This window comes from Scardinius erythrophthalmus (assembly GCF_964197995.2).
Source record: "Scardinius erythrophthalmus genome assembly, chromosome: 18".
Classification (NCBI taxonomy): Eukaryota; Metazoa; Chordata; class Actinopteri; order Cypriniformes; family Leuciscidae; genus Scardinius; species Scardinius erythrophthalmus.
Genome location: NC_138238.1, coordinates 30,743,410 through 30,762,145, shown reverse-complemented (window position 1 = coordinate 30,762,145; position 18,736 = coordinate 30,743,410). Strand labels below are relative to the sequence as shown.

General features: G+C 40.3%; 1 protein-coding gene across 1 annotated transcript; it reads left to right on the top strand.

Annotated features, from left to right (window-relative positions):
* Positions 1-14,102: 14,102 nt before the first annotated feature.
* csf3a (colony stimulating factor 3 (granulocyte) a) lies at positions 14,103-17,526 on the top strand. The gene is made up of 4 exons (XM_081392381.1): positions 14,103-14,260; positions 15,010-15,117; positions 15,863-16,009; positions 16,473-17,526. The coding sequence occupies exons 1-4, from the start codon at positions 14,108-14,110 to the stop codon at positions 16,683-16,685; spliced, it is 621 nt and encodes a 206-aa protein (XP_081248507.1). The 5' UTR covers positions 14,103-14,107; the 3' UTR covers positions 16,686-17,526.
* Positions 17,527-18,736: the final 1,210 nt, after the last annotated feature.

Here is an 18,736-nt window from a genome sequence, read left to right as displayed (position 1 = left end):
TTACAATAAGGTTTCATTTGTTAACATTAGTTAACTGCTTACTATATACAACCTTATTGTAAAGTGTTAATGAAATTAATTATTTGCTGGTCATGCATATGTTGGATCTTTTGTTTCAGTGCAAGCAACGGAAAAGGATGACTTATGTGGCAAAATGAATAAGAAAAGGTATTTGATTTTTCCTGTTTGCTTGAAAGTGTTATCTGTAGTGCCAACATGGCATTGTTTTTTGGTCTCAGTGATATCAGGGTGTATTCAATCCATTGATCCTATAACAAGAAATGTCATGCTGAAAATGAAGGTAAACTCTGAGAGGTAAACCTTATTTTCATTTGTAAAACTACTTTATTTTTTACTTTAAATATGGACTGTGCACTTTCAGCTTTACCAAATAAACAAAAAGAAATACAAAGAAATAACAACAATCATAATAATAAATTATACATGCAAAAAAAAAAAATGTAGGATACATTTTTCACTATGTAAATTGTTTAAATTCTGCATCGTTTGAATCAAATCCTAGAAGCTCAGTCGATTGACGAGTTGTGTCAAAACACATTCCAGGCTATCTTTAAAAGCTTACATTCACATACAAACATAATGGCCTGCATCAATGCAGGAAGCTACAAAAGTTGCCCCAGTAAAAAATGACATGACAAATAAAAAATTAAATCAACAGATTATGTATGATGGTTGTCTCGTAATGTCTACACTACAGCATAATTAACAATATTGCAATACATTTGGCAAATTTTCAAGTAAAATTCAAAGTTCTATACAAAATGTATTTTGACTTTTTCCTTTAAAAAAAAAAAAAGCAAAAATTTGGATTACAGTGATACACTTATAAAAGAATTAATAGGGCCATTCCGTAAATGCTAAAATACTTACTGTTTTAATAGTAGTACTAAAAACAGAATTTTAAAGTAAAAAAAGGTTGACTAACCATTTCTGTGTAATTTACATCCAATTTTATAACTTTGTTGCATGCCTTAACAACTACTAAAACCCTAAAACATCAGTTAATTTACACTGGTAACAGAATTATTGTAAGTGCTTTAATGCAACTTTAGTCTTGACATTCTGTGGCATTGAAGGTGCATCTCCTTAAACTTCATTTTTCAAATTTAAATTTTGACTTACCGGTATTTATTTATTCATTATTATTATTATTGTGGTAATCAACATTGTGCTATTAACTTTTTATTTACCTTTAATCACTTGCAAAATATATCTTAAAGATTGGACAAAGTGTTTGATATAGCATAATATTCAAGCTATTGCTGCATTATAAAGTATCTATACTGTGCATCCTATGTGAACACAGTCAGTGTATTTTAAACGAGAAGTGCAAATTATCTCAGGAGTGCCAATTAAACTTTCACAAACTTTTCACAGGATTTTATATATGTGAGTGAATGCAAGTGAGTGAAGCTGGCCATTGGCATGTTTTAGTTAGAGGCTGTTCTTATAGCTTAACGCATTAGCAACAACAAGGTTATGGGTTAAATTCCGAGGGAATATGTATGATGATGAATGCTTTTTGACTGCAGTGAGAGATGCTTTGGATAGAAATGTCTGCCAAATGTAAAAAAAAAAAAAAACATGTACATGAAAATATGAAATATATAAAATGCTGTCAAATTATGCTATGCCCCATCTGCATGACCCTTTAAAGTTAAACGGCATCTGAGAGATGGTTCTAAAATTGGTCACATTCTTTAAGCTCCACTTCAGAACATGCCAACTCTTTTACATTTGGTTACTGGAGAGAAGATGGGTATGATACACTTGGCATCTGCTTAAATTTGCAGGTCCCAGAAGAGCCTTGACAGACACTAATTTACTCCCCAAACACCATTTTAAGGGTGCAATTTAAGCCATTTATAATGCATGCAATATTCTAACGTGCCAATCAAGTGTGAAGGCCAGAGGCCTCAGAGGTGACGACCCTCCTTCTAGACGTGGTTTCCTTCCTGGGTTGCTGTTAAGTAGATTTCCCTGCCCTGGACTGTTGCCCAGGGTTACCTTGAGGAATCCTATGGCAGCTTTGGATGTTATGAAAAGGCATTCCCATGGGGACCGGAAATTCGAATACGGGAGAAGAAAACATGACCTAGCCTAGTTACAGAGCCTGAAATAGCTTAAGGCCCATATAACATACTGGCAGAAGAATGAGAGACCTAAACATTTGTTCTTCAATCAGAGCTGTTAGCTGTTAGCGGTTAAATACAGAAAATAATAGGAGGAAATCTTAAGGTCAACATGAACTGCTGTCTGCAACCCACTGAATTTCTGTAACATGGGGTATTGTGAAGTGAAACGCGGTTTTCAATAAGAAATAATTTAGAACATCTGAATGTCTGCCGATAAACCTCTCTATCAACCTCTCCTTGATTTTAAAATTAGTTTTATTTTTATATTATTCTCGATTTTAAATTTAATTTGTTAGTTTTTGTATTGTAAAAAAAATTATATTTAGTTACTCATTACTTTAGTTTTAGTCATTTTAGTTACTGTAAAGATATTAACCTCTAACATGTAAAGGTAATGAATATTAGATTTAAGGCACTCTTAATTTCTGATGGTACTGTAAACCTTACAAACAGAGAATATGACACATGCTTACAATTTTTTTTACACGGCAGAACAGTGGTTCTAATTTACAATTTTTAGCTCTAACACATTTGCTATCATCTCCATGATACGCACCACATGAACAAGTTTTGGAGACCCTCTGGTTGGAATTGTCATAGTGTGGGGTTGTAAATGTAGATATTTTGAAAAAGTGCACACCTGTAAGTGTTTATTCTGATATTCTAACGTTTTAATATGATGCATCATTCATGTCCACAGATGACAAACGGAATGAGTTACATATACCATTCTTTTAATTCCTTGTGCCTTATGAAAAATATTGAACCCCATTTATATAATTGATATCCTTGAGCATTTAAAAAAAAAAATCGCTAAGAAATTGTGTGGTGGCCCTCAACCGGTCTTCTGTGTATTTTTCTAGCAGATCTAACAGAGATGCTGGGTTCAAATCCAAGTGCAGAGATTTTAATGAGCAACGCTGATAGCTAACAATTCTAAGTACTGAATTCCAAGACAATTTCCAAAGAGTCAAAATAAGCAGTCAGACATGATGAAGGGTAAACAAATGCAGATCACACAATTTAAAAGCACATGTACTGTAGAAGATAACTGGATACAAGAAAACAGGAGTCAGATGAACCATGACAGACAGGACTATGATTATAGAAAATTGCAGTGGCAATTACATTCAAGACTTGACAAAAACTGCACAGAGAGTGAATGAGACTATAAATAAACAACTATGAAAAATGATGAGCAGGTGTGAGCAATCAAGATTTCAATTCCGTAAATCTTGGTTACAGCGACTTCGGTGAGTAAACAATAAGCAGACATTCAAATACGTTGATGAATTGTGAATGTATGAAAACAGAATTTCATAACCTTATCAATTTGAAGGTTGCTCTGGCAAATATAAAGTCTTATTCTTTGAATTATGGGATAATGGTAAATGTTTTTCTCATGTGAATTGATCAGATCAGTGTTGTCAGATCAGCAAGAAGCAATGGTTGTTGGTGTTATGAATCAAATGAGGCAGCAATTGTGCAAGTGGATGAAATTAAAGTGCTGCAGTGCAACGCTATTGTCTGGCTTCCGAAGACTTGGTACATAAATCGTAATAATTAGGATTTATTTTTATTTATTTTTTATATAATATATTCATTTTGGGGAGAAATATTCTTTAAGGAAGGCATCAATTTCTCCATAAAGGATCATTACTTTTGAGGTGGTAAGTGTTTCTCACTCTCACTCAGACATGTGACAAAAATGCAAGGAGAATCAGACAACATATGGAGACAGTATATATTTACACACAATTCATCATTGCAATTCAAAACTTGTACAGTATGTAGTTGTAGCCAAAAGACATTTGTCCCAGACCGCTCATTAGAACAGTAAATTAAGAGGTCCTGCAGGTGTGTGTGTGTGTGTGTGTGTGTGTGTGTGTGTGGGGGGGGGGGGGGGGGGGTTAACAGGTAATGTTACAGTCTTCTACCAAACACACACCTGTTGCCTCAGGTTCATTTACATTTCAAACTAGCTCACCTTGCACTTTGGGAGGAGGAGAGTCGAAGAGTGTGTCTGTGTGTACCATAGACTGTAAAAACTGTGTGTATGCTCAGGAGTATTTTCTGCCTAATAATTGACACAGTTTTGTGTAAAAAAAAATCGCATTATTTTTTTGAATCACTGAATTGAATCTGCATGTGTTTCATGAGGCTTGATATGTGGACCCTCACAAAAATCTAGTGCAGTATCATGCATGGTATCAAATGATATAACCATTCTTGATATTTCTTCATATAACCATATTCATATACCATAGCATTTACATTATACTTTAGCGTATTTCATATTTACTATCTGTCTCTCACTTTGTTTTGCTCCATTCTGTCTCTGTGGTTCTATGAACAACATTGCCCTCTACAGGTAAGTACAAAGTTTACTGTTACTGCATGGTCACAAAACACTTTCATGACAAATATGTAATTCCAAACTAACCACACTTTGTGCAGCAAAGAACTCAGAACCCTGCGGATCTGACTTACAGGTTGTTGTTTTTTTGGCGACACCGATGGTGAGCTAGAGTTAAATGTCTTTTTGGTCACTTTTAGACAGAAAATTGAAAGAAAATTATATATATATAGAAAGATAATGCAAATATAATTTCACTCACCAAGCCTATCACTTGAAGCAAATATCCATCCTTTTTTAAATGTCCGCACCAGCGAGCGCGTTGGGCCGTTTAGTGAAACTGACAGCATATCTAATGGCAGATGTAGTACCGTAAATCTTCATTATGAGTCCTAATCATAAATACAGTGTATCTTCACAATAACAGTTTAAATAAATAAAAGAATGATTTAAACCATATTTTACTTCTGATATAAACATTTAGATTAAATATGACATTCTCATTAATGAACACTTAAATTACATGAAATCATTAGAGAAGTTACAACATTTTATATATTCAATAAATATAAATATTTGTAGTGGATGTAATGCATTTGAACACTTTTCCTGTGGCGTGTTGTGTTTTAATGTTTTCACTACAGAGAGAATTGCTTAACATGATAATAGAAGATTGTCTAAGAAAATATTTTCGTGCAAATAATGCATAAGTTCCTATCTGTTTCCATTAAAATATAAATCAATTAAAAATACTATTTGGTCAGTGGAAAAGATTGAGAAAATCTTTTTCTGAAATGTAGCCTATTTTATAGCCTACTATTTGATTTATTTATTCAAAAAAGGCAAGGATAGGCTACTAAATGATTTTATCAATGTAATTTGGCACTTCCGTATCTGATGTTTTCCAAATGTCTTGTACCTTTAAACATGCGTCACGTGGATGAATATGCATATGCAAATGATATGCATAGAAAACAAGGCATTGTATATGGTTATTTCGGGGAGGTGATGCATGAGCGCACAATCTTCCGCTGACTGGGATTTATAAAGGGAATTTTGCGCAGGTTCTGGCGTACACACGGTTTTATAAGTCTGAATATTTTTTTGCGTACGCCATTTTTGGCTTTCGGGCGCACATACACTTTTAGTAAGGATCCTATGCACAGTTTTAGCTTACGCTACGGGAAAACTCCTTTTCTCAAGAATACTGAAGCAAAAAATGATCCTTAATTTTTAGAATGTAAAACGCATTTGCTGCAGCAGGCAGACATAGGCGAGACAGCTCGCGCGCCCATTGGCTGCTCTGCGGCAACTGCTGCAACCTATCAGTGCGTCTTGGCATGACTCCAGCGCCAATGGGAAGCCTTCCTGCGCTGTCGTCATAGCCCGCCAAAATGGGGTGTGGCTAACCTATAAAACCCCCTCGCACAGGTTGCACAAGTGATTTCGTCCTCTTTCGCGCCGTCAACCGCAGAGAGCGTCGAAGAGACAGAGGACCTTAGCCTGGCCGAGTACGGGGCTCCCCATGACTTGGAGAGCTCATCGTGCAGCTCGGGGAGGAAGGGAGCGGGCCTCGAAACAGGTGCAGAGCGGCGTCCAGGCAGAAAACAGCCATCCAACCTGTTAGGCGCGGGCTCCTTGGGCATAGACCAATCGAGGCCGAGGTCCTCTACAGCCTTGGTGAGGAGGCGGAGAAGCTCAGAATCGACGGAAGCCCTCACGCTGGATTCCTGCGTCGACAGGGCGGGGTCCGGGATAGAACCTGACCAGGCCTCACTCTCAGACGCGAGAATTGAACAGCTGTCCTCCTCCGCGACATCCCGCTCCATCTCGTCGGGCGAGTCCAAGCTGAGTCTGCCTACTAAAGCCTGCCGGACGACTTCGACGCTGATCGGTCGCGCCTATGCTGCCGCCGGTCAAGCTGCCTCCGCTCTGCATACCATGGCCGTTTTGCTGATTTATCAGGCCAACCTTCTCCGGTCGCTGGACAAGGCTGGCCCATCTGCAGAGAGCGTGACGGATCTGAGAAGCGCGACGGATTTAGCTCTCAGAGCTACCAAGACCGCTGCTCAGGCTATCGGCCGCAACATGGCCGCTCTCACCGTCACTGAGCGTCACCTATGGCTAACGCTGTCCGACATGTCTGGAGTCTGACCGTGCCACCTTCCTCGACGCTCCCGTATCACCAACTGGTCTGTTCAGGCACAAGCGCCGAGCTTTGTGCCTCCCAAGTCTTCCTAGCCACCCTAGGAAAGTGCCGATGGTCAAGTCCCGCTGCGGCCGGACCGCCATCGAAGTATGCACGAACCGCTCTCTCAGTTCCCTCAGCAGAGGCGACTCGAAGGGTGTATTTAGCAGCCAACGAGCCAGTTTCTCAACTCGCTCGCCTGCACACAAACGCCGTTTTCACGGCGACCCACATATTTCTCAAAAAGAGCATTATACCGGGTCATATTCCGGCTCAGGCCGAAGGTGTTTTAAATGTAGGACAGGTGCCCACTGCCCAGTGCCCACCCCTGCACAAAAACACTACCCTCACTGTGAGTCACACTCATCCAAGGTCGAAAACAATAAAGCTGGCTCATGCCGCTCGACCGCTAAGTGTAGGAATAGTGCCCACTTCCCAGTGTTCACTCTTACACACAAGCACTACCCATGCAGTGTCCCACACCACCACAGGGTTCATATCAGTCAAACCGGCTCATGCCGTTCATATTCTAAGTGTAGGATATGTGCCCGCTGTACAGCGCCCACCCCCGCTTGTGATTATGACTGTATCTGCACTACGCACACACATAGCGCCTCAGTATATGAGCCCAGAGCGCACGGGCAGTGTGGTGAGTGCAGGTCATGTGTCTGCCGCTCAGCGCACACACTTTGTGAACAGCTCGCGGCGCACAGAGCTGTGTCTGTATTAAAGCATCTTCATGCTGTACATTAAAGTACATCATCGTGGCTGGGTCTCCGGGTCCCCAAATCTGAGCGACCAGAACCCAGATCTCATTCTACCCCAGGCCATTCACGCAAGAGCGTGGGAAAGCATCCCAGGAGCTTCGAAATGGGTGCTAAAAATAGTGAAGCAGGGCTACTCGCTACAGTTTGCTCGCAGACCATCGCGCTTCACAGCCCGGGTCGAAACCTCCGTGAATCAGGAAGTAGCACACCTACTTCGCACCGAGATAGCGAATTTACTGAGAAAAGGGGCTGTGGAAACCGTCCCCTCAGCAGAAAGCGAGTCGGGGTTTTACAGCCGTTACTTCTTAGTACCAAAGAGGGATGGCGGGCTCCGTCCTATACTAGATCTCAGACACTTGAACAAAGCGCTGATGAAGCGTTCGTTCAAAATGATTACAACCAGACAAATTCTCACTCGAATTCGACCCGGGGACTGGTTTATATCAGTGGATCTGAAGGACGCTTATTTTCAGATCCAAATAGCAGCCCGTCACAGGCCGTTCTTGAGATTCGCCTTCGAGGGCCAGGCTTATCAGTACACTGTCCTTCCCTTCGGCCTGTCTTTAGCACCTCGTACATTTACGAAGTGCATGGACACGGCGCTCGCGCCCCTCAGACGAAGGGGCGTGAGAGTCCTGAACTATCTGGACGACTGGCTAATTATAGCACAGTCAAAAGAGGAATTGGTGTTACACAAAACACTACTGCTGACCCATCTCGAACAGTCAACCCATCTCAGAGTCAACTGGACCAAAAGCATTCTACTCCCCAGCCAGAAAATTTCCTTTCTGGGGATAGAACTGGACTCCGCCTGACACAAGAACGCGCGGCAGTGATACAGCGCCTGGCAGCGACATTCGCTGTGGGGAAAAATCTCCCCCTCAGAGTGTTCCAGAGGATGATGGGTCTCATGGCCTCAGCCTCGACGGTACTGCAGCTGGGTTTGCTGAATATGCGCCCTTTTCAAACTATGGTTGAGACGGCGAGTACCAGCGCGAGCATGGACCTCAGGTCTGCTCCGTCTCACGGTGAATCAGACATGCGTTTCCGCTCTGAAACCGTGGATGAGAGCCGGCTGGTACCAGTCAGGCGTGAACCTGGGCATCGCCTCACGAATAAAAGTGGTCTCGACAGATGCTTCCAACGCGGGTTGGGGCGCCCTATACGAAGGGAGACCTTCTATGGGCCTGTGGTCAGACGCGGAGAAGCGTCTCCACATAAACTGTCTAGAGATGAAAGCGGTCGAGAATGCCCTTCAGTTCTTCCTCCCTGCGCTAAGGAACCACCACGTTCTAGTCAGGACAGACAACACATCGGTGGTGTCCTACATAAATCGCCAGGGCGGTCTCAGGTCCCGGAGCCTGCTTGCAATAGCAAAATGCCTCCTCATATGGAGCCAGCACAATCTGCGCTCGCTGAGAGCGGCGCATGTGCCGGGCGTCCTGAACGTGGGCCCAAATGTGTTATCCAGGGCAAAACTCTCCCCAGGAGAGTGGTCCCTGCACCCCGTTTCGGTGCGAAATATCTGGGACATTTTCGGCAGAGCAGAGGTAGACCTGTTCGCGTCACAAACCAACGCTCACTGCCCAATGTTCTTCTCAAAAAAAAGGGACGCGCTGGCCCTAAACTGGCCCAGACGCCCTCTCTATGCGTTTCCCCCGGTCGCCTTGTTACCACAGGTAATCGAGTCAGGGAGAGCAATTGCTCGATACTCCTCATATCTCCGCTATGGGAGAATCAAGTCTGGTTCCCAGAACTGATGGAACTATAGAGTGCGGCTCCATGGCCGATTCCACTGAGAAAAGACCTGCTGTCGCAGGCTCAGGGCGCGATCTGGCACCTATACCCTGAGCTGTGGGCTCTACATGTATGGGCAATCAACTATCACCATTGCACCTCCCGGAGGGAGTGCTGAACACGATCACACAGGCTAGAGCTCCGTCTACTAGACGGCTTTACACGTCTAAATGGTCAGTGTTCGCTGATTGGTGCTCAGCTCATGATTTAAACCCGCTAAAAGGTGAGGTAACGGTGGTTCTTTCTTTCCTACAAGAGCTGTTGGACAGCGGGAGAACCCCTTCCACACTCAAAGTGTATGTGGCAGCCATAGCAGCGTTCACAAATCCTGCAAATGGCCAGTCGCTAGGAAAGAACGACCTCATAATTCGTTTCCTCAGGGGTGCTAGGAGGCTGAATCCTCCTCGGCCACCCTCGGTTCCGGTTTGGGACCTTTCCACGGTCCTCGAGGCCATGAAAGGCGAACCGTTTGAACCACTGCACGCGGTGGAGCTAAAATACCTGTCATTTAAAACCGCTTTTCTGCGGGCACTAGCTTCAGTAAAATGGGTGGGTGACCTGCACGCGCTACGTGCTTGGAATTTGGGCCTAATGACTCTAAAGTCATCCTCAAACCAAGACACGGTTACGTCCCAAAAGTGCTTGCGACTCCCTTCAGAGCGCAAGTTATCTCCCTCTCGGCCCTCCCTATTTCTGATAGTGAGGCAGGGGTAAACCTTCTCTGCCTGGTGAGGGCATTAAGGATTTATGTAGAGCGCTCTGCCACTTTTAGGCAAACGGAGCAGCTTTTCGTTTCTTTCGGTGGCCGCATCAAAGGGCTAGCCATCTCGAAACAGACCTTGTCCAGATGGATAGTGGACGCTATCGCGTCAGCTTATGCATCCAAGGGTCTGAACTGCCCCTTGGGGGTGAGGGCCCACTCGACTAGAGGTATGGCCTCATCGTGGGCATGGTCAAGTGGGGTTTCAATCCATGACATTTGTATGGCAGCAGGCTGGGCCTCGCTGTCTACATTTGTAAGGTTTTATAACCTGGAAGTACCCGCCTTACAGGCCAGACTGCTCTCAGTCTGATGATGCTATATTAACAGTGTCTACCCAACTCATTTTGATTAGACTGTTGATATGCTGCAGGTCCTGTGGCCTATGCAGTTTAAAGTGGTCATACTGCCTTAACTGTATAGATATGCACCTATCTCATAACACCGAGTCGTCCCGCCCTATTATGCCGTTGTGATCACTTCACTTTTTGCATGAGCCCCGGGCTACTGCCCTTGGGACATAAGTGTTTGAAATTTAGCACGCACGGCGCTTTACATAGGGTTCCCGTAGCGTAAGCTAAACTTACGCAACACGAGAGTACTCTCGTAAGAGAACGTGTTGTTGCGTAGCCTGCCGTCATTGTGCTGCACTTGGTTTTGCTTCTAGTCGACTGAAATCACTTGTGCAACCTGTGCGAGGGGGTTTTATAGGTTAGCCAAACCCCATTTTGGTGGGCTGTCCCATTGGCGCTGGAGTCATGCCAAGACGCACTGATAGGTTGCAGCAGTTGCCGCAGAGCAGCCAATGGGCGCGCGAGCTGTCTCGCATATGTCTGCCTGCTGCAGCAAATGCGTTTTACATTCTAAAAATTAAGGATAATTTTTTGCTTCAGTATTCTCGAGAAAAGGAGTTTTCCCGTAGCGTAAGCTAAACTTACGCAATACTCGTTCCCTCTCTAGAGAGAACCGAGGTTAAGTTAGTAACCGAGTGTCGTTTTCTCTTGTGGCTCGCGCACACCGCACTGTCTTCACTCGGACGCACGCTTCAATACTTTGCGGAGATCGATCTATTTATGAGGCGCCGTCTATATGATTATGTGCGCGGAGAGTTTGTGTGTGCGTGCTCGCGTCTCAGATGAGTATGTGCGCGGAAAGTTTGTGTGTGTGTGTGCTCGTCTCAGATGAGTATGTGCCCGGAGAGTTCCGCGCGTCTCGTGTGTGTGGAGTTTGCGTGTGCGTGAGCGTTGTGCATTTCGTATTAGTTTGAGCATTCAGCAGTATACATGTATGTGTGACTAGTTAGTATATATGCAAGGGTTTCATATGTGCGTGAATGAATTCAAGCCCTAGACGGCGCCTCATATATTCGTTCTGGTGAAATCACAAAATATAATGGACACAAAGTGTCCCTGCTTGATATACAACCACTGATGAGCATAATCGGTAAAAAAAAAAAAAAAAAAAAAAAACTACGAATGCGGATTAGAACCCTAAACCTCTGACACACTTGACTAAAGTTCAAGTTCAGCTGCCAGTGTTCCTCTTCGGGTAAGTCTAGTATTTTAATGCCAACTGCAAATCTTGCATATCAAGTATTAAGTATATCAATATCAAGTATACTTATATGAGGCTATACTGTGCGTTAAATATTTCTGCTCAGTGTCAGATATTTCTCTGTTTTGTAAAAGTCATAATATGAGAAGACAAAATTTTGATCTTAACTCAAGTGTTTTCGGCTACATCAGTAGCCTTTTAAATTGCACAATTTCTCATTTAATCAGAAATCAGAAAATCTTTTTCAGAAAATCACACACACACACACACACACACACATACACACACACACACACACACACACACACACACACACACACACAGAGAGGTATTATTTTTTTGATAAAGTGTGTGCGGTTTAGTTTTCTTAAGTATCGTTTCAAGAACCGTTTAAGCACCGGAGCCGTTTGAAAAATACAGAGTAGGTACTGGTATCGGATAAAACCCAACCAATACTCAACCCTAGCTAGAGGAGAGATGTCCTAGACAACGACAACGACTTACGTTATAATTATATTCTCTTGAATTTTGATATGGCCGACACACGTGACACAACCAAAGAGACAACGTTCTGATGAACAAATAGCAAAGAAGAGGGAAAATGAGAATGAACGCACGGAAGGGAGGGGACAGGATGAGGAGGAGGGAGGGTCGAGCTAGCCTCGCCTTTTTCCTTGACAATACTTCAAACGTCAACAATAAATTATGTCACCCAACATCGCTTAGAGCAACTTTAAAGGAAGTTCCATGACCACAGAGAGGTTTAACCTCTGTATAACATCTCATTCAAAGGACGGTGCTTGTTACAGAATAGTGTCCCTGTCACTATACAGTCTGTGGTGGCATTAGGAGCCACAGAGACCACATATTGAGCACCTCCTGCTGGCCTCACTAACACCTCTTCCAGCAGCAACCTTGTTTAAAAATCAATATATTGCAAGATTTCATTATCTGAATGCCATGCCATAATAATTTGTGATTGTAGCACTTTTAATCAAGAGTGAGTATGTGTTCTGTCTGTCTACTCTGAACGAGTTCATGCTAATGGAGGGTTTCGTGCGAACACACAGAATTTAGCAACTTCCCCTTTCTCTGTCTGTAAAGCTGTCTGTCTGTTTCTGTTTTCTCTCCAACTCTAACAATGAAAACAGACAAATCTGTTTTTCTGGTAAAATTGGACATTTCATACTGTTGATGTACATGATGCGATGGTGAAGTCACATCTATTTTGCTTATGTCTTACACATTATACTGCTTTCCTGAGAAACCTCTCTTCCCCTTTCCCCTCTTTATGTTGACACTATATCTTCCCCCCTGCTTCCTTTGATGGAAACTCTGCCTGTGAGATTACACAACACCATACATTTCTACCATGTGCTCAGTGTCATCATGACAGAGTGAGAAATTAGTGATTTTTGACTCATCTCTTCAAATCTATCTATCTATCTATCTATCTATCTATCTATCTATCTATCTATCTATCTATCTATCTATCTATCTATCTATCTATCTATCTATCTATCTATCTATCTATCTATCTATCTATCTATCTATCTATCTATCTATCTATCTATCTATCTATCTATCTATCCATCCATCCATCCATCCATCCATCCATCCATCCATCCATCCATCCATCCATCCATCCATCCATCCATCCATCCATCCATCCATCCAAAGAAAAAATATTAAATAATATTTTACATACAGACTTGTGGTAAAAAAAAAACAACAACTCTGAGCAAACTATCTTAATAATCTTACAAATAAGTTTCATTTACTATATCCAAATTATGCTTTAATAATCTCAGATTTGGTATTATTCTCTGGTCATGATGTTTTATTTTTGTGAATGTAATAAAAAGTGGCTGTAGTAAAATAAAACTGTCTAGCATTTAGCTACATAATACACTCTATCATAACTATCATTAATAACATTTAAAAATTACATTGTTCATTTAGTTAGTAAGAAATAACTTGGAACCTTTGTTTGGTATGATTTTTATGCATAGTCATCAATAACCTTAAGTATGCTTTGACCCATAATTGGTCTGTCTACGTCAGTGTGAAAAAAAAGAGGAATTTCCCCTGCAGGATATATAAATTCTGAACATGATGGGGCTTTGTTACTGCTGGAGTCTGGTGACTTTGTACATTTTCTTTTTCATTGCTGTTGTTATAATGAACTTCCAGGGTAAGCCTTTTTATTTTTTAATTATATGAAATAATGATTCTAAAGAATTTGGTTTAATATACTGTTTTCTATAATATTTGCATAATGCTATACTATTTATACCACTTTAATATAGGTTTATACGATTGATGTATTAAAAAATATAAATGAATAAGTGTTTGGAAATGAGTTTGGTAACTACAGTACCAGTCAATTAGAATCAGGTGCATTTATGTGAAATCATGATGTCGAGCCATGACTGAAGCACATGTGAGTGTTTGAGTCTGCGTCACAGTTACGCACTTCTAATTGCGTCTCTCTCTCTCTCTCTCTCTCCTCCTGTAGCTCTGTTATTCATGTTAGTGGGAATCGTGGGAATCGTGAGATCTGCCCCTGTCCCTCAGAAATTGGACATTATGGACAAGGAAACTATTGAACAGGCACACAGTTTAATCAGCGAAATTCTTAAAGATATTCCTACAGTGCACACAGCCTGGATAAACAGCAAGGTAAGCACATCTGTTTCAGGGCTGCACAACGTCCTCCATACTAAGAAGAGTAGTCAATCAATATGGGGTTTTCACTGATTGATTCTTAAACGTTTTCATTTGGACCCTCTGAACTTGAATATTTGGTAACATGCTTGCTGTTTAACCTGTGTGGATTGGCTTGTGGTTAGGATAGTCTAGTGGCCAAAGATCTGGGCTGGCAATTGAAGAGTTGATCTTTGAACATATCACCACTGTGCCCTGGATTAAGAACTGAACTGAACTGCAAATGTTAATACAAAAATGTTTGCCATAACTTCATATCCATAGCTATCAGTATACTGATAGCTATGGATATGAAGTTATGGCAAACATTTTCGCCAAATATTGTATGCTTGTAGAGTATATATATATAACTCTACAAGCATACAATATTTGGACGCGTTTGGACACTTTGGTCACATTTAAATCCGACTGGCATCTCACCAGCTTCTAAACCCTTTCTCGGAATAACCTCACTTTGTAATGAATTTTAGAGGAGTTTCACAGCAGAGTTTCCTAGAGTAACCATCCGTGTAGTTCGCATTAACCGTGGACTGTGTTCGACATTGTCTGACAACCATAACATGTCCAAATACATTTGGGGGCCTCCGTATGCAAATTTACTTTGCTCTGGCATGTCTGTGAGGTTTTAGAGCTTGAATCCATGGTGTACAAGAAATTTTGTCCTGTCGTGTTTAAACACGTCAAATGCTTATCTTTTCTCTCAGAGTCTGACTTTGGGGAACAACTCAACTAGGCTGCAGCTGCAGTTCTTAAAGTCAGAAATGATACCCTCTGCCCCAGTTCTCCAGAACATCTCTAGTAACTTCAGTCTGGTGAGTTTCATTCCATTTTTTTTTTTACATGAATGAATGCCATTTGCCAAGTCAAGCATGTCTGTTGCTCTTCATCATACTTAGCTAAGGCTAAGAATATATACAAATCCCTAAAACTGTGTAGTACTGTAAAGTACTGCACCATTTGTGCCTCAGACATGAATGATATTAGGCCTACTCTTGATTTCTGAGAGACGCACCGAGATGGCAACGAGGCTATTTAATTTGCGATCTGACTGTGATCATTTCATTTATAGAGTTACACACACACACACACACACACATTAGTGCATAGTGATTTTAGTGATTTATGTGTAGTATCGTTCTATCCCTTGGCTCAGCTGTTAAACGGCAAACACAAGGAGTGACTGTGTCTGCCGAATTCTTTTCCAATTATTTGGTAGAATTCGTTATTTTGTTTTGAAGCATTTACATGTGCCTTTCTGAATAAGGTATTCAGTTTCTGGAGCATCCGATTGTGCTATTCCTTTTCTAAGCAAATAAAAAAAATTGTAAATTAAACAAAGATTATTGAAGTACATTTTACAAGAAAATACGATTTCAGTCTTTCTGCTTCAAAATTTCCTGTTTTAATTTTTTTTAAGCCAATTCAGCTAATAATTATTAGGCTTCTTTTGTGAACTTCATGATGGCAGATTTTCAGAGGAACACAATTTAAAAGACAAATATAACAGGATTGAAAGTTCAGCAAATAAACTGTCAGATCTCTCCGTTATTGTCACAGGAAACCTGCTTTGCTCACATAGTGAAGGGGCTGCAACTACATCTGAATCTCTTGAAAGATATCAGCACATCAACCATGCTGAACCAGACAGACGAGGTGAAAGAACTTCTGGCTGAAATTCAAGACCTTCTGCATCTAATCGACAAGGTATGGAGTTAGACTTGGTGACTGTTCTTCTGTTAAACCAAGAGGAAATTTATATGATTGTTTTGTACTACTATTTTGCAGTCTCAGTTCCTGAATTGCATGAGTGTTAGTCATGGCTTGATTTAGAAACTTACTTTCAAGCACTGCTAAATTTAAATCATGTCTGGAATCATATTGCAGTGTCCCTCTTAGGATAGCATTCAAATAATGTGTTTAATCTAAAGTAATTTAAATAGGGAAAGTCAACCTGATCTTATGAAAAGTCGTAATAAGATAATATTATGTTTAAAAAAAATTACTAATCAAACATATACCTACCAATGAAGCCTATTGTAATAAGAAAAAAAAACTATAAAAGCCTTACATATGATCAAAGTGGTTTTATTTCCAAATGCAGTTTAATGGAACTGTCTAATAATATATTGCATGTTTGAATGCTTCATGTATTTATGTATTTTCACAGTTGCAGACACAGGCGGGATTTGACAAGTCAAAGCCGGCATCAGACAACCATCATGATCTGACCAAACATCTGACAGGTGAATACAAGACTAAGGTGGCAGCCCACCTCATTCTGCAACAGCTTCAGGACTTCAGTAGTGACGTCCTCCGCAGTATCCTCAGTATGACCTCCGATAAGTCCATCTCAGAGAATACTATCACTGTGCAGCTCTAATGCACAAAATGTACTTCAGTTTTAACGTGAACTCTTAGTGATGACAACGGTGAATACTGCCCAGGCCAGTAGTTGGCAATGCTACTTTGTAAATAAACATTACACGCCTATTGATTGAACATGTAATTCAAAAATGTATGACATCAACGTTATCACAAATTAAGTTTACACAAAGAACAGCCAAAACGCAAAAAAAGTTTTCCGTTTTTAGTTGAAAAAGGTGTCGTGTAAATGGCCCCTAATTGGCTGTGTGTTTTTGTTGCATCATTCAGCATCTTTGCTTTCAAGGCAACTTATTTGTCTCTGGAAAATTTCATGTTGCACCATGAGTTTTCTCAGTATTTTGTGCATTTATTATTATTTATTATTTATTATTTATTTTGTATTTCACGTAACATCTTATTTATTATTTATTCATTTATTTATTTACCAATTTACCCTTAAACTACTGTATTTTTCACAATCTGCCTCAGAAAGCAACATATAATTTAACTCAGTATGTGAAATATTTTTCAGTATTATATAATCCTATACAAAGGTTATTTATTGAGCACATGATCATGTCTCATAAGTTGTTAAATGAGATCATGGTCATTGGATTGATCTCCTGATCTCTGTGAGAACCTACTGCTTTTATTACTCATTTCATGTGATATTATGTTCTTGTTTTTGTTTTTCTTACTTATCCAAAAGCACCCATAAATGAGATTTCATTTTATTTTATGTATGGTACAACTAAATATCGTTATTTATTTATTTAAGTTAAGAATACATGTATTTATTTTTGCCATTATTTGTATATGAAATGTTTGGAATATTTGAAGATGTCTCACATTTTATCAAAATAAAAGAAAAAATATATATATTGAAAAGTTTGTGTTTTAAGTCATGCTAAATAACAAAGAAAGAGAAAAAAAAAAACATTTTTGAGGCTAATGAGTGTTAAACATTTATTGTTATTTGTCAGTTGTTCATATTTTCTCTGTGTATTTTTCTGTAATTGAGATGTAATTTTGTCATATTTAGAGAGAAGACAATTAATTAATACATAATGATGACAAGTACAACCCATTCAGTTATAGACAGATAATGCACACCAAGTTGATTATGTGGCCACCAGGGTTGCCAACCGTTCCGTATAATATTGAACTGATACGGAACGCACTTTGTTCCGTATTTTTGAGAATCAATTCGGTGCAAATCCATGACAGACACATCAGACTATAAACGAAGACAAGTGTAGGCTATGATAAGAAAAGAAAAGAAAAAAACCGACGGTGCGGTAGATATTAATTTGTCCCCCTGTTTGTCTATGATCAGCGTATAGCGTTTTTAACATCTTGGAACATCATCAGAGAATGCCCTTTTAATTGGTCGTTTCAGTCATTGTGAGTCACGTATCGTAGCAACGATGACGACAAGTGACAACAGCGGGAAATGTAAAAATGACTACAGCAGCCGGCGAAAAAGAAAAGAGCACAAAAATAAAACATGCACAACACGTGTTGCTTTGAATGCAGTATTTGAGTGCAATATTTGATATATTCTTTATTAGCTGTTTTTTTTATGTATTATTGTTTTGCACTGGAAAGAAAGTTAACTATAATGGAAGTATAATTATATAAAGATATTTGCACTAGGCTACACTTCCTTAAAATGTTGTCTAATTAAATTAAAAATATTTTTTTTTGCACTGGAAAGAACATTCTAGAAGTCTAATTCTATTGCATAAGTTAATTTTTCTTCAAATGCAGTCTAAGCTGATGAGTTTTGAATGATATATTTTGTATTTGTTGAAGTTAAAAATAAAACGTATTATAAACGTACTCGGTTACTAACGTAACCTCGGTTCTCTCTAGAAGAGGGAACGAGTACTGCGTTTTATCAAAACGCTACGGGAAAAGTCTCTTTTCACGAAACACTGAAGCAAAAAATTATCCTTTAATTTTCATATATGTAAAACGCGTTGCGGCAGCAGCAGTCAGCTATAGAGACAGAGCGCAACGCGTCATAATCTGAAGACCACGCCCACCCAGGGGGAAAACAAACCA